The sequence below is a fragment of the Carassius auratus genome, chromosome 45 (genome assembly GCF_003368295.1).
Source record: "Carassius auratus strain Wakin chromosome 45, ASM336829v1, whole genome shotgun sequence".
Taxonomy (NCBI): Eukaryota; Metazoa; Chordata; class Actinopteri; order Cypriniformes; family Cyprinidae; genus Carassius; species Carassius auratus.
Genome location: NC_039287.1, coordinates 15,506,498 through 15,519,854, shown reverse-complemented (window position 1 = coordinate 15,519,854; position 13,357 = coordinate 15,506,498). Strand labels below are relative to the sequence as shown.

The 13,357-nt window shown below is 38.7% G+C and overlaps 1 protein-coding gene across 1 annotated transcript; it reads right to left on the bottom strand.

Annotated features, from left to right (window-relative positions):
* Window positions 1–3,300: 3,300 nt before the first annotated feature.
* On the bottom strand, window positions 3,301–12,317 carry LOC113063410 (integrator complex subunit 7). Its single transcript, XM_026233774.1, has 20 exons — window positions 12,070–12,317; window positions 11,708–11,837; window positions 11,280–11,426; window positions 10,943–11,080; window positions 9,689–9,735; window positions 9,385–9,584; window positions 9,171–9,293; window positions 8,968–9,085; window positions 8,722–8,856; window positions 8,526–8,623; window positions 7,102–7,341; window positions 6,875–7,012; window positions 6,520–6,726; window positions 6,203–6,397; window positions 5,972–6,075; window positions 5,184–5,252; window positions 4,843–4,975; window positions 4,645–4,743; window positions 3,854–4,039; window positions 3,301–3,758 (listed from the first exon to the last, which is right to left on the bottom strand). Exons 1-20 carry the CDS (start codon window positions 12,161–12,163, stop codon window positions 3,468–3,470), a joined length of 2,892 nt encoding a protein of 963 aa, XP_026089559.1. The 5' UTR covers window positions 12,164–12,317; the 3' UTR covers window positions 3,301–3,467.
* Between the last annotated feature and the right edge of the window lie 1,040 nt (window positions 12,318–13,357).

The window sequence follows — 13,357 nt, the reverse complement described above, 5'->3', positions numbered from 1 at the left end:
CTTCACCTCAACACATTTAGGAATTTGTCTTGCAGGAACCATAACTCGGTCCGTCGATTGTTCTTCCACTGAATGAGACAGAGATTCTGGAGTTGGTTCTGCCCATGATGGTCCTTCAGCTGGTGGAGCCAGATGTTGAGATGCTCTTTGAACCATCTTGGGTCCTTGAACAAAAGATCCAGCAGGTTTTGGAGCAAAATGTCTAGAGGTTCTTTGAATCATCAATCGCTCAGCTACCGGTTGCAGTGGTGTACTCTTGATGGCTGGTGGAACCAGGTTTAGAGAGGCCCTTTGAACCATCTGTGGTTCCCCCTCTGGTGACTTAGAGGATGTAGACCTGGACATTGATCTTATTTGTTTTAGCGTTAGCTTCTGTGGAACCGCCCATGATTCTGTGGCTGGTTGAGCCTGGTGTCTAGATGTCTTCGGAACCATCTCAGGGTCCACCACAAAAGAACGACGCAGAGGTTTGGTCTCAGTAGCTTTTGGAGCAAAATGCCTGGAGACTTCGTGAACCATCAGTGGTTTATCAACTGATTGCAGTGGTCTGCTTTCAATGGCTTGTGGTTGTGGAGATGGGTATTGAGAAACACTTTGAACTGGAAGTTCTGCCATTGATAAAGGAGGTTCTTCCACTGATGATTTTATGAAGGAAGAGCCAGGCAGGTGTTTAACCTCAATGGCTGGTAAAGCTGGGTGTTGAGATACCCTCTGAACCAGCAATGGCTCTTCCCTTGATGATGGAGATCTGGTCTCAGTGGCCAGTGGAGGCAGGTGTCGAGGGACCCTTTTAGCCACCAATGGTTCTTCCACTGATGACTTTATGAAGGGAGAACCAGTCAGGGTTTTGATCTCAGTGGCTGGTGGAGTTGGTTGTGGTTTGACCTCAATACGTAATGGAGTTGGGTCTTTACTCTCCTCTTCCTTCATTTTTTTGTTTCTCTTCTCTTTATCCTCTCTGTTGGTCTCATGTTCACTTCCTGTTACCATAATCTTTCTTTTTTCTTCAGCCTGCCTGATTTCCTCATTCTCACTCCATCCCTTCATCATCATCTCATCCTTTTCACCTTCTTTCGTATTTTTCTTTATCTGGCCAATATTGCCAACATCAAAGGGTCTACTCACCCCTTCCATTGGGGCCCATTCTGGTACTGTCCACCTCTGCACCTCCTTTTTTGTTCTCCTTTTGGGTATGCAGTGAACATAACATTGAATCCATTTAAACAGACTGCAAAACAGTGCCATTCTAAAACACTGCTGCAGAATACTGCCAATGTGCTGTGAAATGTCTACCAAGAGTCTCTTCGGAGCTGCAAAGTGAATGGTTGGGTTAAATATCCACAAAAGATCTGTTCTAGTGTATCTGACAACAATTGTACCAGATAGCAGTCAGAGCAGCAACTTAACAGCTTTCAGATTACTATGACATCATAATGCTGTAATGTGTGAAAATTCTACATTCCGCAGTTTCCAGTAAGTTCATTAGAGAAGCATCTGATGCACACTGGCAGCACTATATGGAGTTGCAAAATGACGGTTTCCCTTCCCAGTTCTTACATTCAAACAGCCGTTTCCTCTGTCTTTAGGATCGTGAAGTCAGATCAAATCTTTCAGAGCAGCAGTGAAATGTCCATCCTATCATATTTCCAATGGTCAAATATGCTTAATTTCAAGTTTCACAAACAGAGTTGTCTTTTTATGTGAAGTCAGGTCTCTTTTGCCCATTATGTTATAATCTTACAGACAACAGCAGTTTATAATCAATATGTGTTTAAATGTCAGTTGTCATCTTAAAACCTTTGTTGGGCCATGACAAATATTAAGCCAAACCCATTACAGCCTTCTCTGATTCAAATGCACTATATACATATGTATGTCATTTTCTGAAGAAGTTTATTTTTTTCCCCCATAAATCAAGTGGAATGGACTTTTTATTGGCAAGACTGCCATTATTATTCCATTATCTTTAAATTACAATCATTGTGAAAAGTGCTACAAAAATAAACATTAATTAAACAAAGAACATCGGACCATCTGTATAAAGGAACATATTCTAACTTTTTGTTTAATGTTGAAGCTGGACTAGCAAGTGTGCTCAAGTGCTCAGCTGCATTGCTAATTCATTATTGCTAGTTTTCGGGTGAGCGACTTTGTGCGTATATGTGTGTTTCTGCACGGATGTCTGTAATCGAGAGCTGCGAGTGTAACCTGAATAAGCAGTTCAAAATGGTAGCCTATGCGTGTTGGAGTGTAAATCTCATTTTCTCCTCATTCCTTTCTCTCTTTGGTTCATTAGGCCTAGCATTACTAGCTCTGGCTGGTGGCTATGATCCCAGTCTATGCTAGCTAAGCTAAAATCACTTTAGTAATCTTATCCTCCAATATTTGTCTTTTAAGGTGAACTATCACTATAAATATATCCTGTATACACTATACATAGAAATTTGGACGAGAAATGATCTGGGTTAAGTCAATACATTTATGTCAAACAACTTCTACAAGATATTCTGCGTTACGCTGTTTACAAACGCAGTCTTCAACAAATGGATTTTAAATGGACTTCCGCTCCTGTGAATATACTATACAGCAGAGGGTTGTGGTCCATTGATTTAAAACCCATCTAAAAGTCAATGTCATAGACTCAAACACCTCCATCACTGTTGAACATTCAGTTACTGAAGACGCAAATACTACTAAACCAGATTCAACTGCACCATACTAGACTTTATTACCTTTAGTTGAGTGAAGCAAGATTACAGGTTTGTCACAAAATAACAGCAATGCAAATTTAATTAGAACAATCTTAAACTTACTATTAATTGTCCTTCTGAAGAAGTGTATTCAGTGCGTATTCACTTCAAATCTTATCACATATTTTTTAGATGGACTTGTGGGTCAAAAAGCACTCATAAATTCAACTAACTGCATTTAATATTAATATTTTACTTTAATACATTTCCTTTTAATTGCATGAATTCAAATAAAGCTATCACATCTGGAAAAGAGTGGATGAAACAGGCAACAGATTTGTTTTGTTTTGAATTTAAAAGTTTTTATAGTGATAATCAAACGGTAAAAGTATTTAATATAATTTTTATTTAAATCAATCAATACTTTTTTCTGACATTAGCATTTCAGTCACAATTTTACCTATCCATTTAATATGGATTTAATATATTTACCACAGAAAATAAGACTAATCTGTACCTGAAAAAAATTATAATAACACTTAATTCTGAAGGAAAGCCTTCTTTAGGGCGAAACGAAGTAAGGAAACACAAAAAAACATTAAATACAAAGTATATTTTAGTTTAGTAGTTTTATTAAGCATTTACACAGATGATTATTCCGGTATAGAACTGAAGGAAACATAAAGCAGATAGACATTTACTCATACAAGACACTAGAGAAGTCAAATAAGAAAGCAGTGTATAGATCAGCGATACGCAGTGGATGAGGGCTGGAGGTCACTGGCGGGGACAGACGTTCCTCTGGGGTCCCGGCTGTGGGCCGGTCTGCTGCTGCTGCTGTAACTGATGCCGCAGCTGCTGGGAATAAGGGTCTTCCAGAGACTTGACCGATACGGTGGTTTTCGGTCCCGTCTTCCATTCGATCCCACTGGTGTCTACAACCGAGGCCTCAACAGAGACGACGTGAGTGCCCTGGATGGAGAAGTTGAGCAGGAACTGTGTGCTGAAGTAATCATTATGAGGCTCCACCTTCTGCTCAATCTCATTGCTCTTTGAATCAAGAGGAACCTAAAAATGCACAAAAAGCACATAACTGAATCCTTCATTACTGCTGGGAAATCAAGACTGGGAGCAAAACCTTGCGTACTCCGTGTTGCACTGACCTTGATGTCAGATCCTGGTTTGGTCTGTAAAGTAGAGCTGACTTTGAGGCAGACGGCCTGGATCTTGCGGAACAGGCCTGGAGACGAGCCGTGCTGCACCACCCCCTCCACCTTTAACGTCAGCTGCTGGTTGTTCTGAACCGGGATTGGCTCGTTTGGTGTACGAGGAGATGGAGAGAAAGCAAGCTGAAACAATAACATTTACAAATGTTATATAGATATATAAACTGATGGTGACAAGAACTGTGTTTCAGATTTGAGGGAGGGCTGTTAAGATCCACTAATAGAGTGGAAAGGTTTTAGATGAGGAGCCTGAGATCCAAATGATGAAGTTAAAGTTTAAGGCAGGACACTTCATGGACTATTCAATGTTGAGATTTTGGTCTATTTCACTTCCATGTCGTCGTTCCCTCTAAGGCAAAGGAAATTTCCAAAATATACGTTAGGGTGTTTGATTTAAGCCTTCTACCTGCATATTTAAAGACTCTTGATGTAAGACATTAACTCATAACTGGGGAAGTTCTGTGGTGATATGGTTTAGTTATTTTGTTTATCCTCTTTAACTGCAATGCCATGTGTCAAATGTTTGCCAATTAATGCATTTTAATTACTTAACACCTGATTTGCATATATATGTGGCAATTCTGATGAAGTTTATAATTTTACTGTTTACTGCTATATATATATATATATATATATATATATATATATATATATATATATATATATATATATATAATTAATTAATATTTCAGTGGATTTATTTTTTTGCCATGGAACAGATTACTTACTTTAATGCTGGTGGACTGAAGCTTCTGGAAGAAATATCTCTGGAATGACAGTGGTACCTTCAAAATGGCTATGACAGCATCACACAGACATCCAGTGTGCTTGAAACAGATAAAAAAAGACACATTAAAAAAGGAAGTGCAAACAGGCCTATAAAGAGTGAATACAAAAGGATTGCAATGGAAACACTTCAACACTACCAGGTAAGAGACAGGAGGGTGCTTCCTGCTTAAGTTTTCCACTTCCTCCAGGACGTGATTGAACACCGCCAGCATTTTCAGTTCATACTCGCTCTCTGCCTGAACTGATCCGTGTGTGCCGAACTCCTGGAAACTGAACCAGAGAAACCACATGGATGCCATTACAGTGTGCCAATGAAATACTCAAACTAAAATCTATTATATAATCATTAATATGATTAAAATTTGATTAATTCATCTGGTCAGTAAATCATATCAGAAGAAAGCTGGGAAACCCTACACATTTTCATAGGTTGCATAATTGTGAGTGTTATACATGTTAAGAGTTGGATTCTTCTTACCTGGCCGTTTGTGGATCAATTATTAAAGCCTCAATAGCGTAAGATACAAGCAAGCAGCTTTGCTGTTGTCTGAGAAGAGTTTTAAGGAAAGTACAGTTCATCTCAGGATGACGTCATCATTCAACCCTGGCCTTGCAAATGCCATATTCAGTTTGAAACAACAGCAGAAAAAGTTAAAAGTGCTACTTTTGGAGCAGTATAAACCACTTCACTAATGTAAACAAATCTGTGACACTGACCATGCAAATTCATTCGCTAGAAAATGTTAAGTTCAAAATCATTAAAATTCTAAATAAGTTAGGGTTATATGTATTTTAAATTTAAAAGAATTAATCATGCAAATTATAATTTTGATGAAATTGCAAAAAAATCTGATTTGTTTTATAAGCTCATATAATATGCCTTCATCAAAAATGCAGTAAAAACAGGAATATTGTGAAGTGTTACATTAAAAAAAAGAAAACATTTTAAAAAGAAATAAATGAGTTGTGGTATCCACACACAAACACACAAACACACAAAAACATTAGAAAAGATTAAATTACTTCAAACTTTTAACTGCTAGTGTATATTACAATCATAATTCAATGAAAAAGTTTGTTAAATTAATACAAATGAATGTACAATATTAATAATACTTTATATATATAGAAAATTAATACATTCAAATGGAACCATCTTATGTTCTGAAGCATTTTTGACAATTATTAGCAATAATAACTTATTTATATAAAAAAAAGGGAAAGATTTTTGCACACGGAAATAGTCCTCCAAGAAAAAGAGGATACAGTTCAACATTACGGAGGGTGGCGTAGTCGGCATCAAACGAAGACTGATACAGGTCAGCGTAACGAGCTGCCAGACTTCTAAATTCATCCATGGATAATTTCATCTGAGTACATCCAAAAAAATACAATAAATGTACCATCCTCATAAAAAAATCCAAAACATAATTTAGACCACATGATGAGGCAGAAACATTAACACACAGAGCAGGCGGACAGAGAGATGTTGAGCACCTGTGTTGAAATGCGTCCGCAGCGCTGCAGCTCGCCGCCGGACGACAGAGCGATGGTGGTGGCGATGGCGGGAGGGGGGCTGGTCTTCAGACTGTTGCAGGTGCAGATGAGCTGGGACAGGGCCTGAAGAGTGTCTATCCGCAGCTTCACAAACTCACACTGGAACGACAAAGGACTCAGCGGCGTACTGGCGGCCTGAAGACGAACCAGGATTACAGTCAGTCACAAAAAAGTCTGTGCTTCAATAGGCATACAACAACAGAGGAACCGTCAAAAGCAGCCGGTAACAGACAGAGCACGGACTGGTGAATCCTGACCGTGAGCGACGCAATTCCCTTCTGGTAGGATTTGAGTGCTTCGGAGATGGCGCTCATGGCTGCGCTGTAGTCCCCGTCCGAAAGGCCGCTGAGGCACTGCTCGGCCTGAGAGAACTCCATCAGACTGTTCAGCCAGAAGTAGAAGTGCTCCGAGGCCACGCGGGTACGAAGGCTCTGGTACAGCTCCCGGGAAAAATCATGGCAGCCCTGTGTGGACAAATAACACAGGAGTCATTTTACATTGTATTCAGCTACTAGTGCAAATACATAGACAAAACTTTCTGGGTAAATGTCACATACACATATATACACATTAAGTATAATATACAAGATTCTCCCTCATAGCCCAGCTCACCATGCGCGAGGCCTGTCTGGCAATACGGTACACGGTCCACCCATTGGCCACGTTCTCCAGCTGCTGCCTGATCACCGTCTTCACCTCGGCCGAGAGTGAAGCCTGACTGGCCACGAACACCACTGTCGCCAAAGACACCTGAGAAGAACATCAGGACAAATTTGGACGGTTTCGGGAACGTGAGACTTAAACAGCTACGGTTGGGCATAACGGCTGTATGTGCTTACCAGGAGCTCCTGCTGCTTCTCTGAGGCTCTGTGACTTGCCACCCTGAAGAGGTCCAGCAGGTCTCCCAGCATCCCCTCTGCCAGCACCGGCTGCTGAGTGGCGATAGCAGCCAGAGCCTGACACACGAGCACCCGCGCAGAGTCACACGCGCAGTGCAGCTGTCCCAGCAGCAGCTCCACAGAGCTCGGACTCACATGAGGACAGCTCTTCAACATCTTCACCAGAGAGGTGAGCGCCGTCTGAGGCAAAAGAAACAGAGATTAAAATTATAGTTCACCCAAAATTTGAACTGTCATCATCCTTCACTTGTTCCAGTTTTGTTTTTTTCTCCCGTTGTACATAAAAGAAGATATTTTGTAGTATGTTGGTTACAAACAGTTGATGGTTCCCACTCACTTCCACAGGACGAAAAATGCTAACTTGGTTTGGTTACCCACATACTTCAAAATATGTGACCCTGGACCACAAAACCAGTCACAAGTTTCATTATTATTATTATTTTTTTTTTAAGATTTGATGGTTCCCAACATTTTTCAACGCGCGGCCCACACAACCAAACACATATGTTTGGGCGGCCCAATGCAAAAACTGACCCTGCTACTATTTGGTTAATAACTTTGCACTCAGAAGCTAGATTGTTAACTGGATTTACTGAATGAACTGGCAATGAACAGAAAATAACTCTGTTGTTCTGTAGCATATGTAGCAAAAATATAGAAGATAAATTGGCGGTTTATTCTTAAAACAATCTGCGAGCTTGAATAGTGGAAGCATAGTTACAATTTAATATTTATTTTTTGTTATTTAATTATATGTACATGAAATTATGTTATTATGTTATGACATTTTTCCATATATGAACAATATTATTTATTTTAATAGTAATTGGTGGCCCATCTGTAATACCACCGCGGCTCACAGGTTGAAACAATGCATTAATGTATGGTTTGTGTAGGACAATATTTGACCGAGATACAACGATTTGAAAATCTGGAATCTCATCATGGTGCAAATAATTTATTAAAAAATATTGCGAATATCATCTTTAAAGTTGTCCAAATGAAGTTCTTAGCAATGCATATTACTATACAAAAATTACGTTTTGATATATTTACGGTGAGAAATTCACAAAAAATCATGGAACATGATTTTTACTTAATATTCTGATTTTTGGCATAAAAGAAAAATCTATAATTTTGACTCATACAATATATTTTTGGCTATCGCTACAAATATACCCATGCTACTTAAGGCTGGTTTTGTATTCCGGAGAGACAGGTCTCCTTTTGGGTTCAACTAAAGAAAGGAACTCATACAAATTTGTAACAATAGTATAGCAACGTATAAAAGTAAGATTAAGTGTCCAGCTCAAGGCCAGAGAAAGCTGAATCAGTGCATCCAGTCACATCTACGAAGCACTCACTTTCAGTGTGTCCTGTGCAGTCTTACTGTCATCTTGACTGCAGAGAAGAATGAGAGACTCCATCCCCATCACTGTTTCCTGTTCCAGCTGGATGACCTCTGACAGAATAATTCAAGTAAGTAATAAATCTTCTCAATTTGGGTCTACACAACCCAAATGAAATAAGTCTGCACATTCTTGGTGAATAGAAACCAACCTTTCTCTGGACAGGAAACGGCGATACTGGTCAACACTGTGATCCCGTGGGCTGCCACTGCCAGATTACTATGATAACAGCACTCCTGCGCCAGCTTCACCAGGTCAGTGTGACGGGGCGCTGGAGGCACCTCACCTGCGTCATCCAGAGATACCAGGGGTTAAACTCGCATGCCACATTAAAATAATCTACATTCACTAGCATACATGCATTTTTAGTAGTCAACGTGACTTTATGAGTTTGCACCTGTATTAGGGCTGAAGTACTGTTTAATAGCGATGGTACCAGATAGCGTAGAGAGGACCGACAGCATCCCCAGCTTGAGACTGTTATACGGGGTGCTGAGAGCACATTCGCATAGCACCTACAAACACACCGCTTATCACAGATTACATGCATTCGCAGAAGTAAGAAGAGAACCAGCCGTTTCACAAATATCCATGTCTGACCTGTATGTTCTTTCTAGTCCACAAATGAGGAGCTTTTTTAGCCAAGAGCTTGAGATCCTGAATGGCGAGTCTTTTCACGGCTTTTCTGGGGTCCTCCTTCAAGTACTGGATGAGCAGATGAATCTACAATACAACCCGGACGAGTCATTTGCTGGAATGGATCAGTCTTGTGCCACAAACACTATTTAAAGTTTTCAGACAGAGATGGGCTGACCTGCTCGGGGATGTCGACGAGAGAGGAGGTGGCGAGCTGGGTGAAGGTGTGCAGCGTGACGATGAGCATGGGTGTGGAGGGGTAGGAGGACACCAGCTCCTGCAGTAACTCCCTGCTGCACGAGGCCTGGCTGGCATCATGGTGCATGTGCTGCAGCATCGGGATCAGCTTCAGCTTCAGCTCCACTGGAGTGTCCAGTCCTTCAGTCACACACACACACACACACACACACACAGAGAGTTCGGTCAGACTGGAGACCACTAAGCCAAACCATGAGGACCGCTTACATGAAGAGAGCACGTACCTTGAATCATTTCGCTAATCTTGTTGCGAATCCCTGCAGCAAAATCTCTAAAAACAAAAAAAAAAACATACGGTGAGTGACATTTAAATTGAGATGCTGTTTTCTAACTTAAAATAGCCGTCAGCCAACTTCATAATATATACATATATAATATGTGTGTGTATACAATGGGTTACGAAAAGAATCACCCCCCTTGCTTTAGTTACAGCCTTTAGTCTGTTGGGATATGTTTCGACTTTGCACATCTAGACTTTGTGGTAGAAGTTCAGTTCAAAGTGATGGTGAGTGTTTGTGGACCGCAGTCTTAAAGTCATTCCACAGATTTTCAGCGGGGTTTAAGTCTGGCCTCTGACTGGGCCATGCAACTACATTCACCTTGTTTTCTCTGTTTCGCTGTGTGCTTTTGGGTCACTGTCATGTTGGAAGGTAAACCTTCTTCCCATTGACAACTTTCTTTAGAGGGCAGCAGATTTTCTTTTAAGGTTTCTTTTTTATACTCACTGTGTGTGTGTGTGTGTATAACAAACTAAAACTAAAAAAAGAACTAAAACAAATTTGTATTTGACTTTTGTATTTGACTTAAGACTTTTGTATCTGCATTTGTTTTTTTTTGTTTTTTACTTTAATGTATTAAAATAATTAAAATTACAAACAAAATAAGTTAAAATCTATACAGACATTGATAAACAATATAACAAAAACTCAACAAAAATAACAGATTGTTAGATATATTTTTTTTAGATGAATCCTTTATATATATATATATATATATACTAAAATAACACTGATTATTTCTACAATATAAGAAAATTATAATTATGGGTGCAAAGTTGTTACCAGTTATCTTTGCCATGACAGTCCTTCTATTTATATATTTGTGTTTTGTATTTCCTCGCCTTTTTAACAGCAACTAATGTATAATAAATTAAGAGTTATAATTCCTCACTCTCAAAAGAACTATTTCCCAGACCATTTACCATTTCTGAACATGTGTTCAGTTCATTTACTCTAAATAAATAAATAACAAATAAAATAAAAATAAAATATCTGGGTGATATATTGTTAATAAATGATATATAGTTTAATATCTCTCTATCTATTCTTTATCGGTCCTATCCATTATTCAGTCCAGGCCTGTTCATGCTAAGAATGACAACTATAAAGATAACTACAACAATAACTATATCAGCATCCACACCAATGCACAAAACCCTTCTGTCCATCAGTGCGTCAGAGGTCAAAGTGCACACTTACTTTGAGTGCGATGAGAAACTAGCAGCTGCAAAAATAGCCGCCTCTACTTCAACATTATCATGAGAGTCCAGACTTTGCCGGATGCTGTGATGGGCATTTTTCCTCTCTGGAATAATGGAGGCTAAACTTCCCAACATCCTGCCAAAATGCACAAAGACAAATATGTTGACAATGTATACAATCACATTATTATTCCTGAGCATTTTCTAGGATGGTCTTTGACATAATAATAATAATTGATAACATCATCTAAATCAAATATTAGTAAGAAGCTGAAAAGAAGCGCATGATGATTGTAAAACAGGTGCATGCCGGAAGCCCCTGCGTGTGAAAGTACCTGAGAGTTATTGCTCTGGCAACAGGATCATTGCTATGGATGACGGAAAACACTCTTTTGACAAACTCGTCCACGTTCAGAATCTTCTCCAGGTGTTTCTCGCTCAGCTGCGTCACCTTCAGCACGCAGAGTCGCAGAAAGTTGTTCCTAATTTGACAGGGGTGAAATTACAGATGCAGTTTCGCTCAGCACAAAACATTTCAGTTCCAGATGCATTTTATGTACACAAATGTAATGGCATGTGCATTTCATAACGGAGACAGAACAGATCTCCAGTTGTCCGTTACATATAGAGTTGTCCTGGACTAATAGCATTATTCTGAAACATTTGACCAATCAGAAGCAAGTATTCCAGAGAGCAAGGTAGTAACCTCATACAGACAGCCTCAAAGCTAATAGATATGACTTTATTTAATGCGCATAATTACCCAAGTCTGAAGATGTCTGCCAGTTTTAGGAAGGCAGAGTTGATGAGGATGGGAAAGGGATACTTCTGAAAGAGTTTGGGGAAAAGGACCACGGCTTCACATTGGTCACCCAGTTTACAAGACCTTAAACCTTCAGTTCCGAGAAAATGAGAATGACTGTGTGAGTTAATGTGCAACGGGTTCGGGCTGTTCATAATTACAATACAATACAATACAATGCCATTGAAGATAAACAAACACAGCGCTGTGTGATCAGATGAACGGATAATATATATAAGGCATGTGTAATTTAATCTGAGCACACAATCATGCAGTAAACAGACACGCACGTGTGTGAGAGTGTGGTGTTTATAAAGACGCACCTTTGTCGAGCTCCATCAGCGCTGAATTGGCGTCCAGCTCCTGCTCGCCGTAAGCGGCCTCCGACAGAAACGAGCGCGCCGCGGACAGCGACATTATCTACTGTTAAATTGTGAAAGATGCGGAACTTCAGTCTGGTTTTAGATTCAGTTGAGTTTAGATTTGGTATATTAGAAAGACTCCGTGTATGCAGTTTGAAGCGGATGACCCGGCAGCAATGCAGGTCACGTGACAGACGAAGAAGGGATCTTACGTCGGGTTTCCGTTCAACCACAAAGAACGCTTGTAGAAAAGACGGCAGGATTCCAAAGAGGGCGTGGCCCATGAGTCGGCGTCAACTCTGATTGGTCTCAATCTCTGCTGAGATATGTGTATGTATATATGATGTATGTTATTCACAGATTAGGAACATTTTAATTAATGAATAAAATAGCAGTGATTTTATTGTTGATTTTTATTGACGTCAGACATAATTTTATAAATACATTAAAAAGAGCATAATTTGACTTTTAAGAAAAGTCATAATTATGACATAAAATGTTGAAATTTTGAGATAAACCGTACTTTTAAGTCAAAATTATGACAAGACAAATTTTCGAAAAAATGACTTGTATTTCTGACTTTTTGTGTTGAAATTTTGACATTTTATATCATAACCAAAATATTCAGTTGATATATAATGTTAAAGTAGACATCTTTTCTTTTCTTTTTTTTTCATGCAAGAAAACTTTGCCAAGACATTTGCCAGTTCATTGTAATCTTCATAAATAATGTCTTTGATCTTTACTTTAAAGATGTTTGGATTTTTCAATTTTGAGAAGCTATATGAAAATGTTTACATTCTATGCAACCTAATTATTTTTCTTGCAAAATATTTTAACCACAAATTCATGATTATGAAAGTTACGTCCCCATTTTTCTCACTTCTCAAGATATTAAGATCTATATGAAATCCTTCTGTAACAAAAATCCAACTAAAACTTTGAGTGTATGCTCACCTTTTGTTTTTTTGTAAATATATATATATATATATATATATATATATATATATATATATATATATAATATATATATATATATATATATATATATAATTATTATTATTATTGTTACGTGATCTGTTTATTTATTTATTTTGAATGTAACTGTTTTTGTTGTTGTTATTTTATTTGTATTATTTTATTGTAATTATTCTCTCTCCCTCTCTCTATTTTAATTGCTGTATTGTTTAGCTATCCTTGAACCCCTGGCTCTTCTTTTTTCACTTTTGTATTCCCCAAGCAAGTGTTT